We start from the raw sequence: 11,703 nt of genomic DNA, 5'->3' as shown, positions 1-11,703 counted from the left end.
GTGAAGCACCCGGTGTGTGCCGGGTTTTTCGGGAGGCGACCCCTTTCGTCTTTCTTTCTGCTCCGGAAGATCTCAACAGGCTCCTCTTCCCCGTCCTCCGAAGAGGGGCTCGGGTCCTTGGGCCGATCGACAACGTCGACCTCACTGTCGGAGGACAAGACAGGGGGGAGAGTATTCTCCTCTTTTTCGCCTTGTTAAGCTGGCCCGCCTTGGAGCACAATGGACCAGGGGGATCCGCTGCCCCAGCCCCGGAACCAGCTGCGGGCTCAATCTCCCCCTCGTCCATATCCTCCCCGGACTCTGTTCCTCCGCGCAGCCTCAGCGGTGCGGCGCTGCCGACGGGCGCACCCGCCATACGGGAACCTGCGTGGGCTGATGATGGCCCCGCAGAGATCCCAGCTCTTTCCGGGCGGTTCTGCGTCCCGAAACTTTCCTCCCTATCGAGGCCGCTATTGGCCTCGGATGACCCCTCTATAACTACCGCCATAGGAGCCTCCTCTTCTGAGCTGGTGGTCGGCTCAGCGTTGGGCATAACGCGCCCACTAAGTAAGCAGGCGTAAGCCTGCGCCTCCTCCTCTCCCTCTCCCTCCACTACGTTTTGTTTTATATAAGAGTCAGTCATTCTTGTGTTGCCCACCCCTTATAACCTGAAGGCGTACAGGGCGGGCTCTAAAGTCGGGAGGAACTCGATACCCCCCAGCCAGTGCCCCCTCGGCTGGGGTCGGGCGATTTGTACGCCCGGGGTTCGCCAGGTGCCCCGGGGTGGACCGTTAGTGACCGACTAACCCGCCGGCCATCCATATCCTCGCCGCGGCCCAGAAACTTGAGATTGGGAGGGTTTTTTATAGAGGTCCCCATCCTCGCGGCCCAGGCGGTTAAGCCAAGGCCCTCGCTCCCCCGGAGATCGTCATAGATATGACATAACGACCCCGGGAGTTTACGATATGAACACAGGTCCGACGTTGGTCGGACCACCGCTGTAGGGGTCCTGGCAAATGCCACGCAGACCCCTGAAACTCCACGTGCGCAGCTGCCCACACGGGGAGAGGGCCATCACGGCCGGTCACGCCGCGACATGCGGTCGTGACCAGGAGGAGTCGCAGGGTTGCCGGGGTGCGGCACCTCTCCACAGAATGTGGGGAGGGCCAATGTACCGGTCCCTGCGACTCCACCTCCCGTCCCGCCGGCCCGGAGTTAAGCCGGGCGGTTCCGACGGGATGGCTATCCCAGGTTGCGCGACCCCGACCTCGGAATATGTCCGAGCGGCCCGCGCACCCCTCCACCCCCCCTGGTTGTCGGAAACTACCGACGTGCAATCCCGGATGTGGGTACCTCTCCCCACCCTACTCGGGCCGAGGTCCGAGTAGGGACGGTTCGAGGGTGTCCCACACTTTAATGAATATATACTAAAAAAAAAAAAATTATAATATTCTAAGTACTACAGGCTTCTCGTTGTTTTGCTCCTCCCGTAGTACGGCCGCAAACCGTGAACGCCTGCTATTTTTTTTTTTTTTTTTTTTAAGTGGGGAAATGCCTACGCACATTCCCGGCCGCCGATGCGGAAGCGACCGAGGATAGTGTGGGACTTGCACCCACTAAAACCCCACTGCCCATCGCACCATACGTGACGGTATCCGACATCGGCAACCTAAGGACACAATATCTCGTTACAACATGTTATAGTTTTATATATAATTTATGATAAGTAAGCTTACTCACCAGTTATCTCTGAGATGGGCTGTGTCATGAGATATAAATAACGTTGAAAATAACGAATTAAAGTTGAAATCTGCGGGAAAAATGTTAATTACGACAATTATAGAAACAATCAAATTTACTATTATTATATAAGTGTACGACATGTACACATGTGTATGACATCTCAATTTACCTGAATGTTATTGTTGAATGTCGTTGGTAGCATCCGTGTCGGCTATGTCCTCGAGCTCCTCGTCGTCCCACAAATTCTCGTTCCTTCCAGCGGGATTTCTTCGGTGCCTACGTATCCTCATTCGGTTCCTCTCTTTCATGACGCGCAAGGACTCCTGCATCTGCCGTTGAAACTCTGATCGCTGCGGTCTTCCAAAATTGTTGTTCTTGCATACTCCATCTGCGAAAGAAACAGATTTCTTTGAAGGACATGAACTACTCGTTTGCTCTCTCTCCCTCTCTCTGAAAACTGAAAATATTTGTTACCATATATAGCCTTAACAAGCCGGGTATTGAAAAGTGGTCGTCGTCCTTTCTCGCGGCCAAACCAGATATACGACGTTGCCATAAAGTCATCTAAAGCCTCTTTGAGGCAAAGGCGGACGGCTTCCTTTAAATTAAAGCCACCGATGTAATGAAAAAAATGTACCTAAAACAAACAGCATATTATATACGTATATATCTTTGTTTGACAGCAAAAATAATTTATGTTACTTACAGCATCGGTGTAATGTTCTTCCGTCGCTTCTTCAAATGCCTGCATCTGTTCGAAGTTTGTTACTGGTAATATATCTGGCTTGTGAGGTCCAGTTTGTCGATCCTGCACGCACTTCAATATTTTCTGCATTAATTCAGTCATTTTCCTGAAAAGAAACAAAATAAAGCACGGCAATATTGTCTTTATACTAGCACGAATTAATGGGCGCATTCAGTAGAAAAAGCGCTCAGTGAGCAATCAACGATTATTGGTTCTTGCTATTAGATCCCTAAATCTAGACCAATTACATTGACAAATTACTCAACTGTTGTGCAACTGTTGAGTTTGCTGAATGCAGCCATTGTCTATAGTACATGACACTTACTTCATTTCAGCCTCCATAGTCTGCGCTTGTTCTCCTCTTTTTCTGTAAGTAAAAATTAAATAGTTCTGATATATAAAATATACAAAGAGGTTTATACAAAGAGACTTAACTCGCTTCGATATATTTCAGATGTAGTTAACACGCACTTCTTAGGAAGCGGATGAAGCGAATGGATGGATTGTATTCCTCTTCTAAAAAGTGCGTGTCAATCGAATCGAATTTCGAACGAAGTCTATGGAAAATGTGGAATATATCGAAGTTGTCTCTAAATCCTAAGGTTTGTTCGCGTTGCATGCCCCAACGTGCTCCTACTCGCTCCAACGCACTCTGATTGGTCCGCGTGTTGAGGTGAACGAATCAGAGTGCGTTGAAGCGAGTAGGAGCACGTTGGGGCATGCGACGCGAACAAATCTTTGAAGTCGCTTTTCCACGATGCTGATTGCCTGATCGTTATGGCTACGTTCGTACCACTTCCAGCTGTCACACAGTGGTTGCGTTCGATTCGACGCTTATAGGTTTGTTCGAGCTGCTTGTACTTTTCACACTTTTAATCTAATGTCCGTTGCACACTAGTGCACTCCAAACAACACAAATTCTCTGAAAAATACGTTCTGAGGACGTTTTTAGAACGTAGGAATGTCATCAGAATATTTTTAGGAATTCCTTTGAAGGTGTGAGCTACCTGGAAATGGCTAATATCCAATACATTTATTCGCGTTGATTGAACTTTTTACACTTTCACACTTAGTGCACATTACTTTACAGTTTCTAAAAATGACGTCATGATTTCCGCTTGTTTTACGAATGTAAGTGCAATTCTGATACACGTGGTCCCGAGCAAGAGTGAAAAGTGTATCATAATTGCATTTATACTCGTAACACGAACGGAAATCATGACGTCATTTTCAAACCTCAAAAGAATTAATATGCACTAAGTGTGAAAGTGTAACAAGTTCAATCAACGCGAATAAATGTTTTGAACATTAGCCATTTTTAGATAGCTCACACCCAATCAGGAAAAGATATTTAAAAATCATTTGAAAAAACATTTTTAAAACGTTCTATATAATTAGATAAGTTCACTCTTTTTCATTAAAAAAAACGTTTTTTTCAACGTCTGTAGAAATGTTTTGCTTTTTTTTAATATTTAATAAACGTTTATTTTAACATTTAGAAAATGTTTTTCTAAAATATTTTATATAAACGTTTATTAAATATTAAAACAAGCAAAACATTTCTTCAGACGTTGAAAAAACGTTTTTAAAAGGAAAAAGAGTGAACTTATCTCATTATTTTTAACATTTTAACAATGATTTTTAAAATGTTTTTTTTAATATGTTTGTAAATATCTTTTCCTGATTGGACACCTTCAAGGAACTCCTACAAATATTCTGAGAACATTCCTCTGTCCTAAAAATGCCCTCAGAATGTTTTTTTTAGAATTGTGTTGTTTGGGGTGCATTAGTGTGCAACGGGCATTAGGTGTAAAAGTGTGAAAAGTAGAAGCTACTCGACAAACCTTATGAGCGCCTATGCGTGCAATGTCTATAGTTCATGTTACGTTTACTACTCAGTAAAAATCGGTGAGAGCATGAGTTCTTGAAGTGCCCTTTTGTGAACATGTTGGTAACTGGGTATAGATAATATGTGCTCATAAGCGTTAAATGGAACGCAGCCTGTGACATATCAGGTTGCGTTGGCATGTAAATTGTGTGTGCACGATTATAAAAATAACGGTAATATTATATAGAAGACCCCTTCTCACCTCCCATTTTGATGAAAATATTATAAATAAATGCGCTCATTCAACGCGTTTTTGCATAAAGTAGAAGAATCTGGCTGAAACAAGTGTCGCTCTGCCTTGCGAAGCGAAATATTTAGCGTTAAAGTTAGTCACATTCGAGGTTAAGAAATCTGTCATATGAACGTTATGCGAACTAGACTTATACTGAAATGCGTTGTAGAACGCAATTTTTTGCATAAAATAGAAGAATGTGCCCGAAAAGTGTCGCTCTGCCTCGCGAAGCGAGATATTTAGCGTATGCGTAAAGTATGCGTCCCATAGCACAAACGGACGCATACGATTGCCTACTTGAGGCATACGCTAAATATCTCGCTTCGCGAGGCACAGCGACACTTTTTTCGGCCAGATTCTTCTATTTTATACAAAAAATTGCGTTCTGCAACGCATTTCAATGCAAGCCTAGTTCGCTTAACGTTCATATGACAGATTTCTTAACTTCAAATGTGACTAACTTTAACGCGAAATATTTCGCTTCGCGAGGCAGAGCGACACTTTTTTCAGCCAGATTCTTCTATTTTATGCAAAAACGCGTCGAATGAGCCTATTTTCATAAAAATGGAAGGTAAGGAGGGGTATTCTAAATAATTACCAAAATAATATTGTGCAAAGGCCAAATGGCGCGCACGATACGCGCGTTGTATGGTGTTATATAAAATAACAAGTACATGAGATACCTTATGTCAATCTCCAGTCTATGAAAGTGTTCCTCCATTCGGTATAACTGCTGCTCTCACTCTATGCAAGTATTCCTCCATTCTCCTGTAATAAAATTAGCGATTACTAATAGTTCCTAATATTAATAGGCACATAAATTTTAATTCCTTATATAATTACAAATAAACCAAATATGTATGTGTTGTACCACTACCTATATGTTACAATAATCTTCTTCCCAGCAAACACGTTACATGTAATTAACATGTAATACATGTTAGTTATAATTTCCTACTCATTAATATAACTATTATATAACATGTATGTTATATAACAGTTATATTGTTGAGTAGGAAATTACAACTAACATGTATGTTACATGTAACGTTGTGTTTGCTGGGTTATTAGTATGTACTTAACCATCTTTCAAAATAATATTCTATATATGATAATTAACATACCTTTGATCTGTGTTCTCATACTGCATATCCCTCGGACGGAAAGGTGCATCGCCTTGTCCTACATATAGCCCACGTTGGTAGCCTTGGTCCTCCTGTAGAATCAATGCTCCTGGAACCTGCAACTGAGACAAAGTGCTATTAGTATAAAATACTCTACCACCCTCAGCACTGAACGACAAATTTTGTGCTTGTGTCGGTTGTTGGGTAAAAGGTGCTGGAGTGGGTGTTGGCTGTGTGTTAATGTACGTCTGTAAATTTGGGATGTTCGAAATATGTGTTTGTGTACGTGGAGCATAATGTAAAAGTGATGGGTGATTTGTATGTATCTTGATGTTTGTGTATGACTGTGTAGGTGTATGTGTGTCAATATTAAATAATGAAGTCTCATCCTTGTCCTCTTCCAGGGTTCTTCGAATGTCATCAATGTCTTCGTTGACCATGTGAGAAAGTGCAGTAGCAGATACTACGCTGCTCTTCTTCTGCGGTGGTATTCTGCGGGGGCCATCATCCGATGAGGAGGTTGTTAGAAATCGGTCAGGCTTCTTGATGTTGCGTTTTGGCCGCTCCAAAGATCTGAAAATATGACAACACATCAAAACAGATTCTTTGTGCAATCGGTTGTTTGTCTGTTTACAAACACTTCTAACAGACTTTGCGCACAATCTATTTTAGCAGGTTTGTCTGTCTGGGTAAGTATGCGTCGACTTTTGTGACATCAAGTCTGTTGTTTCGCTCTACACCAGTGCAGCAGTGCAAAGCGAAACAACAGGCCTATGGACACTCTCTCAGTGGCAGCAGACTTTTCCTCTGTGGTCCTTCAGCCATAACATAAATCTATGTACAATAGCGGGAGAGCACATATTTTTACGCGTCTTTTCATTTAAATTCTTACCTGTCCTGTGACATTGTGTAGTATAATTCTTCCTCTATCACACTTATTGCAATCTTCAATATCTTCTCGCTGCTCACAAATTTGTCGACTCACAGTAAATACAGTTGAACGGAGAATAACCCGAAACATCTGATGAGCTACGTTTCAAAAGTCTACCCCGAAAAAAGAATACTCAATTAACCAATCATGATAAAGAATTATAAATTCTGTTGACTCTGGTCGATGGAATGTTACAGTTTTAGAACGCCGCTACGTGTTGCACATCGCGTTAAGGCCAAATCACACTAGCGATTGGCGATGGATGATTGACGATTGAAGATTGGAACTTGACCAATTGGAACAAAGCAAGGCAAGGCTGAAGCTTGTTGATTCATTAAAATTTAATGTTTAATTGTCAATCGCCAATCGCTAATGTGATTTGGCCTTTACTCAATATCCAATCGCAATCATTTCCCATGAATTCACCAATCTCACATATCTTGTTCAGTCTGTAGGAACATCGGATTGGATATTGAGACTGCATTTCAAAATGCACAGCCACTAAGGCTGTGTTCGGAAACTACACTCGGGTGCTATCCCTCTTTTTTCATCGCACGCTTGTATCTCTCTCACTCCAACGCAACGGGTGTACCCACGTGGAGTTTCCGAACACAGCCTAAACGAAGTGTACAAGGGATCGATTGTGTATCACATAATTTGGCGAAAATGACCGCGTTCAGTAGAACAAGTGATCAGTAAGCGCTCAGGGAGCTCTTGTATATGATTTGGCATATTCTTTTAGATCTCCAACTATACTCCAATCAGATGCAAGAGCTCACTGAGCGCTTACTGATCACTTGTTCTACTGAACGCGGCCAATGATAAAAGTGAGCGAATTTACAAACGAGATGCAAATCACAAGAGTGAGGAAATTCACTAGATGTTGATCATTGAAATTGCACATATTATAGTAAATTCGTTCACTTTTATCATTTTCACCAAATTATGAGATATACAATCAACTCCCTGGTATTAGGCCGGTATTCATAATCAGGTCTTATATTTAAGACCGTCTTAAGTTCATCTTCAGATGATGCACGGATTATTTCATTGGCTATGGAGTATCTGAAGATAAACTTAAAACGGTCTTAAATATAAAAGCAGACTATGAATACCGGCCTTAATGCTCGGTGCACACTCGGTGCCATGTAGAAATAACAGTTCCCATTGGATATTGTTCATCACGTCCAGTGTACACCGGACGTTACGTGTGAAAGTATTGAAATTGCAAACAACGTGAACAAATGTTACAGTTTACGTCACGTACATGTAGTAGTTTCAGTGTATTTCATAACGCAGTTAAAGTACAGTACGTTTTGGCTCCTGTACACAGGACGCGGTAACACTTGCCACACGTCGGAAGTTGGCGCGATAGCCAATCAAGGAGTCACTTTTCCGTCATACTTTCTACTTTTGACGGAAAGCAGCACATTGATTGGCTATCGCGGCAAACGTTGCCGCATCCGGTATGTAGGAACCATTGCACATATGTTTAATCAGAGTTCAACTTGCACGGAGTTTAAAAGTTTGCGGTGTGATATATTCCAGGAGATTGCAGTTAGATATTTTTCACGAATTTGTGATTTTCACGGATTCCACATTTTGGCCTGGTAAGACCAACTTTTGAAGAATATTAGGACTGTCAAGGATTTTCAAGAATACCAGGATTCAAGAACCAGTATTTTCAAGGATACCAGGATTTTCAAGGATACCACATTGTTCACCTGCGAGAACAAAGTTACGTAAATATGAAGCCACATTTAAAATTATCCACCTCGCGCAAATTGTTGCACAAATTATCTATGAGGCAAAGGAATAAGGTTATGAGTGAAATACGACGCAATTTACATTTACAAAATTCTGCAATAAAAAGTAAACGTAACGTTAAACATGTAGAGTCCAATGACAATTCTGAATTACAACATCTTTCACCTTTGCCGGAATGTAGTTCTTCAAATTACTTTCCTTCCATTAACGAAAATATTGCCAGTACAAGTCGTGGAGACGTAGAGGATGATAGAGCATCATGTTCTTCTTCCATTTCTTCTAATGTTTCTTATGCATTGTCTTCATTTTCTAGTAGTTTGTCTGAACCATCTTTTACTTTAGCTTCTTGTTTTGTTGATTCTAATTTAACACATAATCAAGGAAATAGTGTCTTAGCTATTTTGAGAACACATACCTGCTTTATCAATTTGCCCAAAGATGTAAAAACTTTGCTAAATACACCAAGGCATCGTGTTGTTTTGTGCACTGTTGAGCCAGAGGAATATATACATTTTGATTTGGAAATTGCACTTGTTGAAAGCCTTTGTAACGCTCCATTTGTATCTCGTATTGGAGAACTAGAACTCGATTTTAATACTGACGGATGTACATTAGATAAATCAGGTATAGTTCAAATTTGGCCAATTCAGTGTAGAATATCAAACTTACACAATACAAAACCTATAGTTGTCGGAATATATAAAGGTGCGCAAAAGCCATATGATGCTACTGCTTTATTTGAAAAATTCATTGCTGATGTAAAAACAATTTTTTCTAATGGAGGTATCAATTTTCGTGGCACTTTAATACTAATAAAATTAAGAGCTTTTGTAGCTGATGCGCCTGCTCGAGCTTTTGTCTTAAATCACTGTGGTCATACGTCTTATTACCCATGCTCTAAGTGCAAAGTTCATGGCATGCAGATCGATGGCCGCACTGTATTTCATGGTTTGCATCATCCTGTCCGAACAGATGAAGATTATAGATTGCGCCGTGATGACAATCATCACAAAGAGGGCACAAGCCCGTTGTCAGTTCTACTAATGGGGATGGTTTCGCAAGTCCCCTTTATATGCATTTAGTATGTTTAGGTGTAGTAAAGAAGCTATTGTCTGCCTGGGTACTTGGGAAATATTCGCGGATATCGAAACTTTGTGCAAGAAAAATTTCAAGAATTAGTAATCACTTAAAAATGTTAATAGAATATTGTCCTACAGAATTTGCAAGACGCCCTAGATCATTAGATGTTTATTCAAAGTATAAAGCCACAGAATGTCGCCAGTTTATTTTGTATATAGAACCAGTAGTACTCTACGTTAAATTAGATAATCATGTATATAAGCACTTCTTGCTTCTACATGGTGCTATAAGGATCTTGCTTTTAAATTCACCATCGGAGAAACAGTTGAGGTTCGCGGAAATTGCATTAGAAAAATTTGTTGTGCGTTGTACCGATTTATACGGTTCAAATTTCGCTAGCTATAACATACACGGTCTGCTTCATCTGACTAATGACGTGAGACGCCTTGTTAATTTAGATTCATTTTCCGCCTTTCCTTATGAAAATAACATGTCTATTTTTAGAAAGTATTGTAGAAAACCGGGTCAACCTTTACAGCAATTTTTTTGTCGAATGACTGAGTTACGACTTCATGGCCGAGGCGATAATCGCGATATTGATATGTCTGTTCGCGTATCAATGCCACGTAGTAATAGCAATAATACTGTTCATTATTCAAAAATTAAATTTAGTAATATATGCCTAGGTACTCATGTGCGAGACAATTGTTGCATTCTGCGAGATGGGTCGATCTATATTGTCGTGGATATAATAGCTGATAAAGATTCTTACTCTTTGGTCTAAAGCAATTTTTAGAGGTGGAAAATTTTTATAACATTGGCTTGCCATCTTCCGCGTCCCACGTTTATCAATGCAGCAAGATTAGTCACGATACTAATGTTATTACCGTTGATCAAGTTAGGTTCAAAGGATACAGGATGCCTCTGTTCGAAAAGACATCATCAGACGACAGTACCGAAGATGAGGAAGTAGAAACATCAAAATACATTGTCACCGCTTTACTACATATGGAATAGAAAGGTAATCTGCACAACAATAATCTCAGAGATAACTCGTAAGTAAGCTTACTTGTCAAAAATTATATATAAAACTATAACATGTTCTAACGAGATATTGTGTCCTTAGGTCGCCGATGTCGGGTACCGTCACGTATGGCGCGATGGGCAGTGGGGTTTTAGTGGGTGCGAGTCCCACACTATCCTCGGTCGCTTCCGCATCGGCGGCCGGGGATGTGCGTAGGCATTTCCCCACTTAAAAAAAAAAAAAAATAGCAAGCGTTTACGATTTGCGGCCGTACTACGGGAGGAGCAAAACAACGAGAAACCTATTGTAGTGCTTAGAATATTATTTTTTAGTATATATTCATTGGATGGGGCGAGGCGCCGCAGAAGGAGAGCGGCGCCTCGCCTGTCCGCGCATCAGCGCGGGGTTGAGGGGCGGCGCACTTAAGGGCTGGGAGGGGACGCCACCGCTGGCGTTCCCTCCCCCGGGGTATCTGCGCGTGCGCCGCCGCCCCCTACAATACCGCCGGGTCAACGGAGGGCCCGGCGCGGGGGAGATAGAAGGCGCCTGGTCGGGCGGGGGAGACGCGTCGCAAGGCATGACTCCCCCCCGTGACAAGAAGTCAGACCAGGCGCCTCCGGGAGGGGGGCAGGGCGGCCGGTTCGCAAGGGCGGACTCTTAGGCCGCCCACCCCCCTCCCAGTGCCAGGAGGCTCCTGACCGAGAAGGACGGAAGGGAACTCTTAGACCCCTCCGCCCCAGCTACCTCGGTCGGGAGTGTAGGGACGGGCCGGGTCCGGACGAGACCGGACCCGGCCAATAGCGCCCCTACAGGTGAGGTGTGACCGGACGGGGGGGCCCACGTCCGGTCATGGAGGATAGGAACAGCGGGTCGGGAGGGAATTATTATTCCTCCTGGCCCGGGAAGGGGGCGGGGTTTAGGTTTAGGTTTAGGTTTTCCCCGCCCCGCGGCTGAGGACGTCCCGGAAGTAATGCGCAAGCGGTTCCCGGGACGCCCTCGCAATAGCCGCAAGGGGCCCGGCAGAGGTTTTAGTGGGTAGACCCCCTCCGGCCGTTAGTTCCGGAGGGGGAGAGCCCCACACTACCCCTGGAAAAGTCCCGTCTTTTCCGGGGGTGTGCGTAATGCATTTCCTCTGCCTCAAAAAAAAAAAAAAAATAGTATATATATTAATTAGCAAGCACTGTCGATGT

General features: G+C 43.0%; 2 protein-coding genes across 3 annotated transcripts; one reads left to right on the top strand and one right to left on the bottom strand.

Annotated features, from left to right (window-relative positions):
- Positions 1–1,563: 1,563 nt before the first annotated feature.
- Positions 1,564–6,807, bottom strand: LOC116850183. Of its 2 annotated transcripts, XM_032828156.1 has the most exons (8): positions 5,712–5,793; positions 5,271–5,355; positions 2,793–2,834; positions 2,429–2,573; positions 2,197–2,359; positions 1,892–2,110; positions 1,720–1,789; positions 1,564–1,648 (listed from the first exon to the last, which is right to left on the bottom strand). In XM_032828156.1, exons 2-6 carry the CDS (start codon positions 5,306–5,308, stop codon positions 1,899–1,901), a joined length of 600 nt encoding a protein of 199 aa, XP_032684047.1. In that variant the 5' UTR covers positions 5,309–5,355; positions 5,712–5,793; the 3' UTR covers positions 1,564–1,648; positions 1,720–1,789; positions 1,892–1,898. The 2 variants fall into 2 exon arrangements, with proteins under 2 accessions (XP_032684047.1, XP_032684046.1); XM_032828155.1 differs by lacking the exons at positions 1,564–1,648; positions 1,720–1,789; positions 1,892–2,110; positions 2,197–2,359 and adding an exon at positions 6,604–6,807 and having other exon boundaries at positions 2,476–2,573; positions 5,712–6,284.
- A 1,437-nt stretch (positions 6,808–8,244) lies between these two features.
- On the top strand, positions 8,245–9,559 carry LOC116850181. The gene has a single exon (XM_032828147.1). The coding sequence runs from the start codon at positions 8,391–8,393 to the stop codon at positions 9,489–9,491; it is 1,101 nt and encodes a 366-aa protein (XP_032684038.1). The 5' UTR covers positions 8,245–8,390; the 3' UTR covers positions 9,492–9,559.
- The last annotated feature ends 2,144 nt before the right edge of the window (positions 9,560–11,703 follow it).

Source organism: Odontomachus brunneus, unplaced genomic scaffold (assembly GCF_010583005.1).
Source record: "Odontomachus brunneus isolate Ranch 3 - 2012 unplaced genomic scaffold, Obru_v1 Obru_scaffold_135, whole genome shotgun sequence".
NCBI classification, from domain to species: domain Eukaryota; kingdom Metazoa; phylum Arthropoda; class Insecta; order Hymenoptera; family Formicidae; genus Odontomachus; species Odontomachus brunneus.
Note: the sequence above shows the minus strand (reverse complement) of the source record. Positions and strands in the feature narration are given on the sequence as shown.

Excerpts from the sequence above, each read along its gene's own strand:
- LOC116850183 (XM_032828155.1), bottom strand. Across the intron at positions 5,356-5,711 it reads TATGAGAACACAGATCAAAG|GAGAATGGAGGAATACTTGC; the intron begins GTATGTTAATTA and ends ATTTTATTACAG.
- LOC116850181 (XM_032828147.1), top strand. The coding sequence starts at position 8,391 with ATGAAGCCACATTTAAAATTATCCACCTCGCGCAAATTGTTGCACAAA.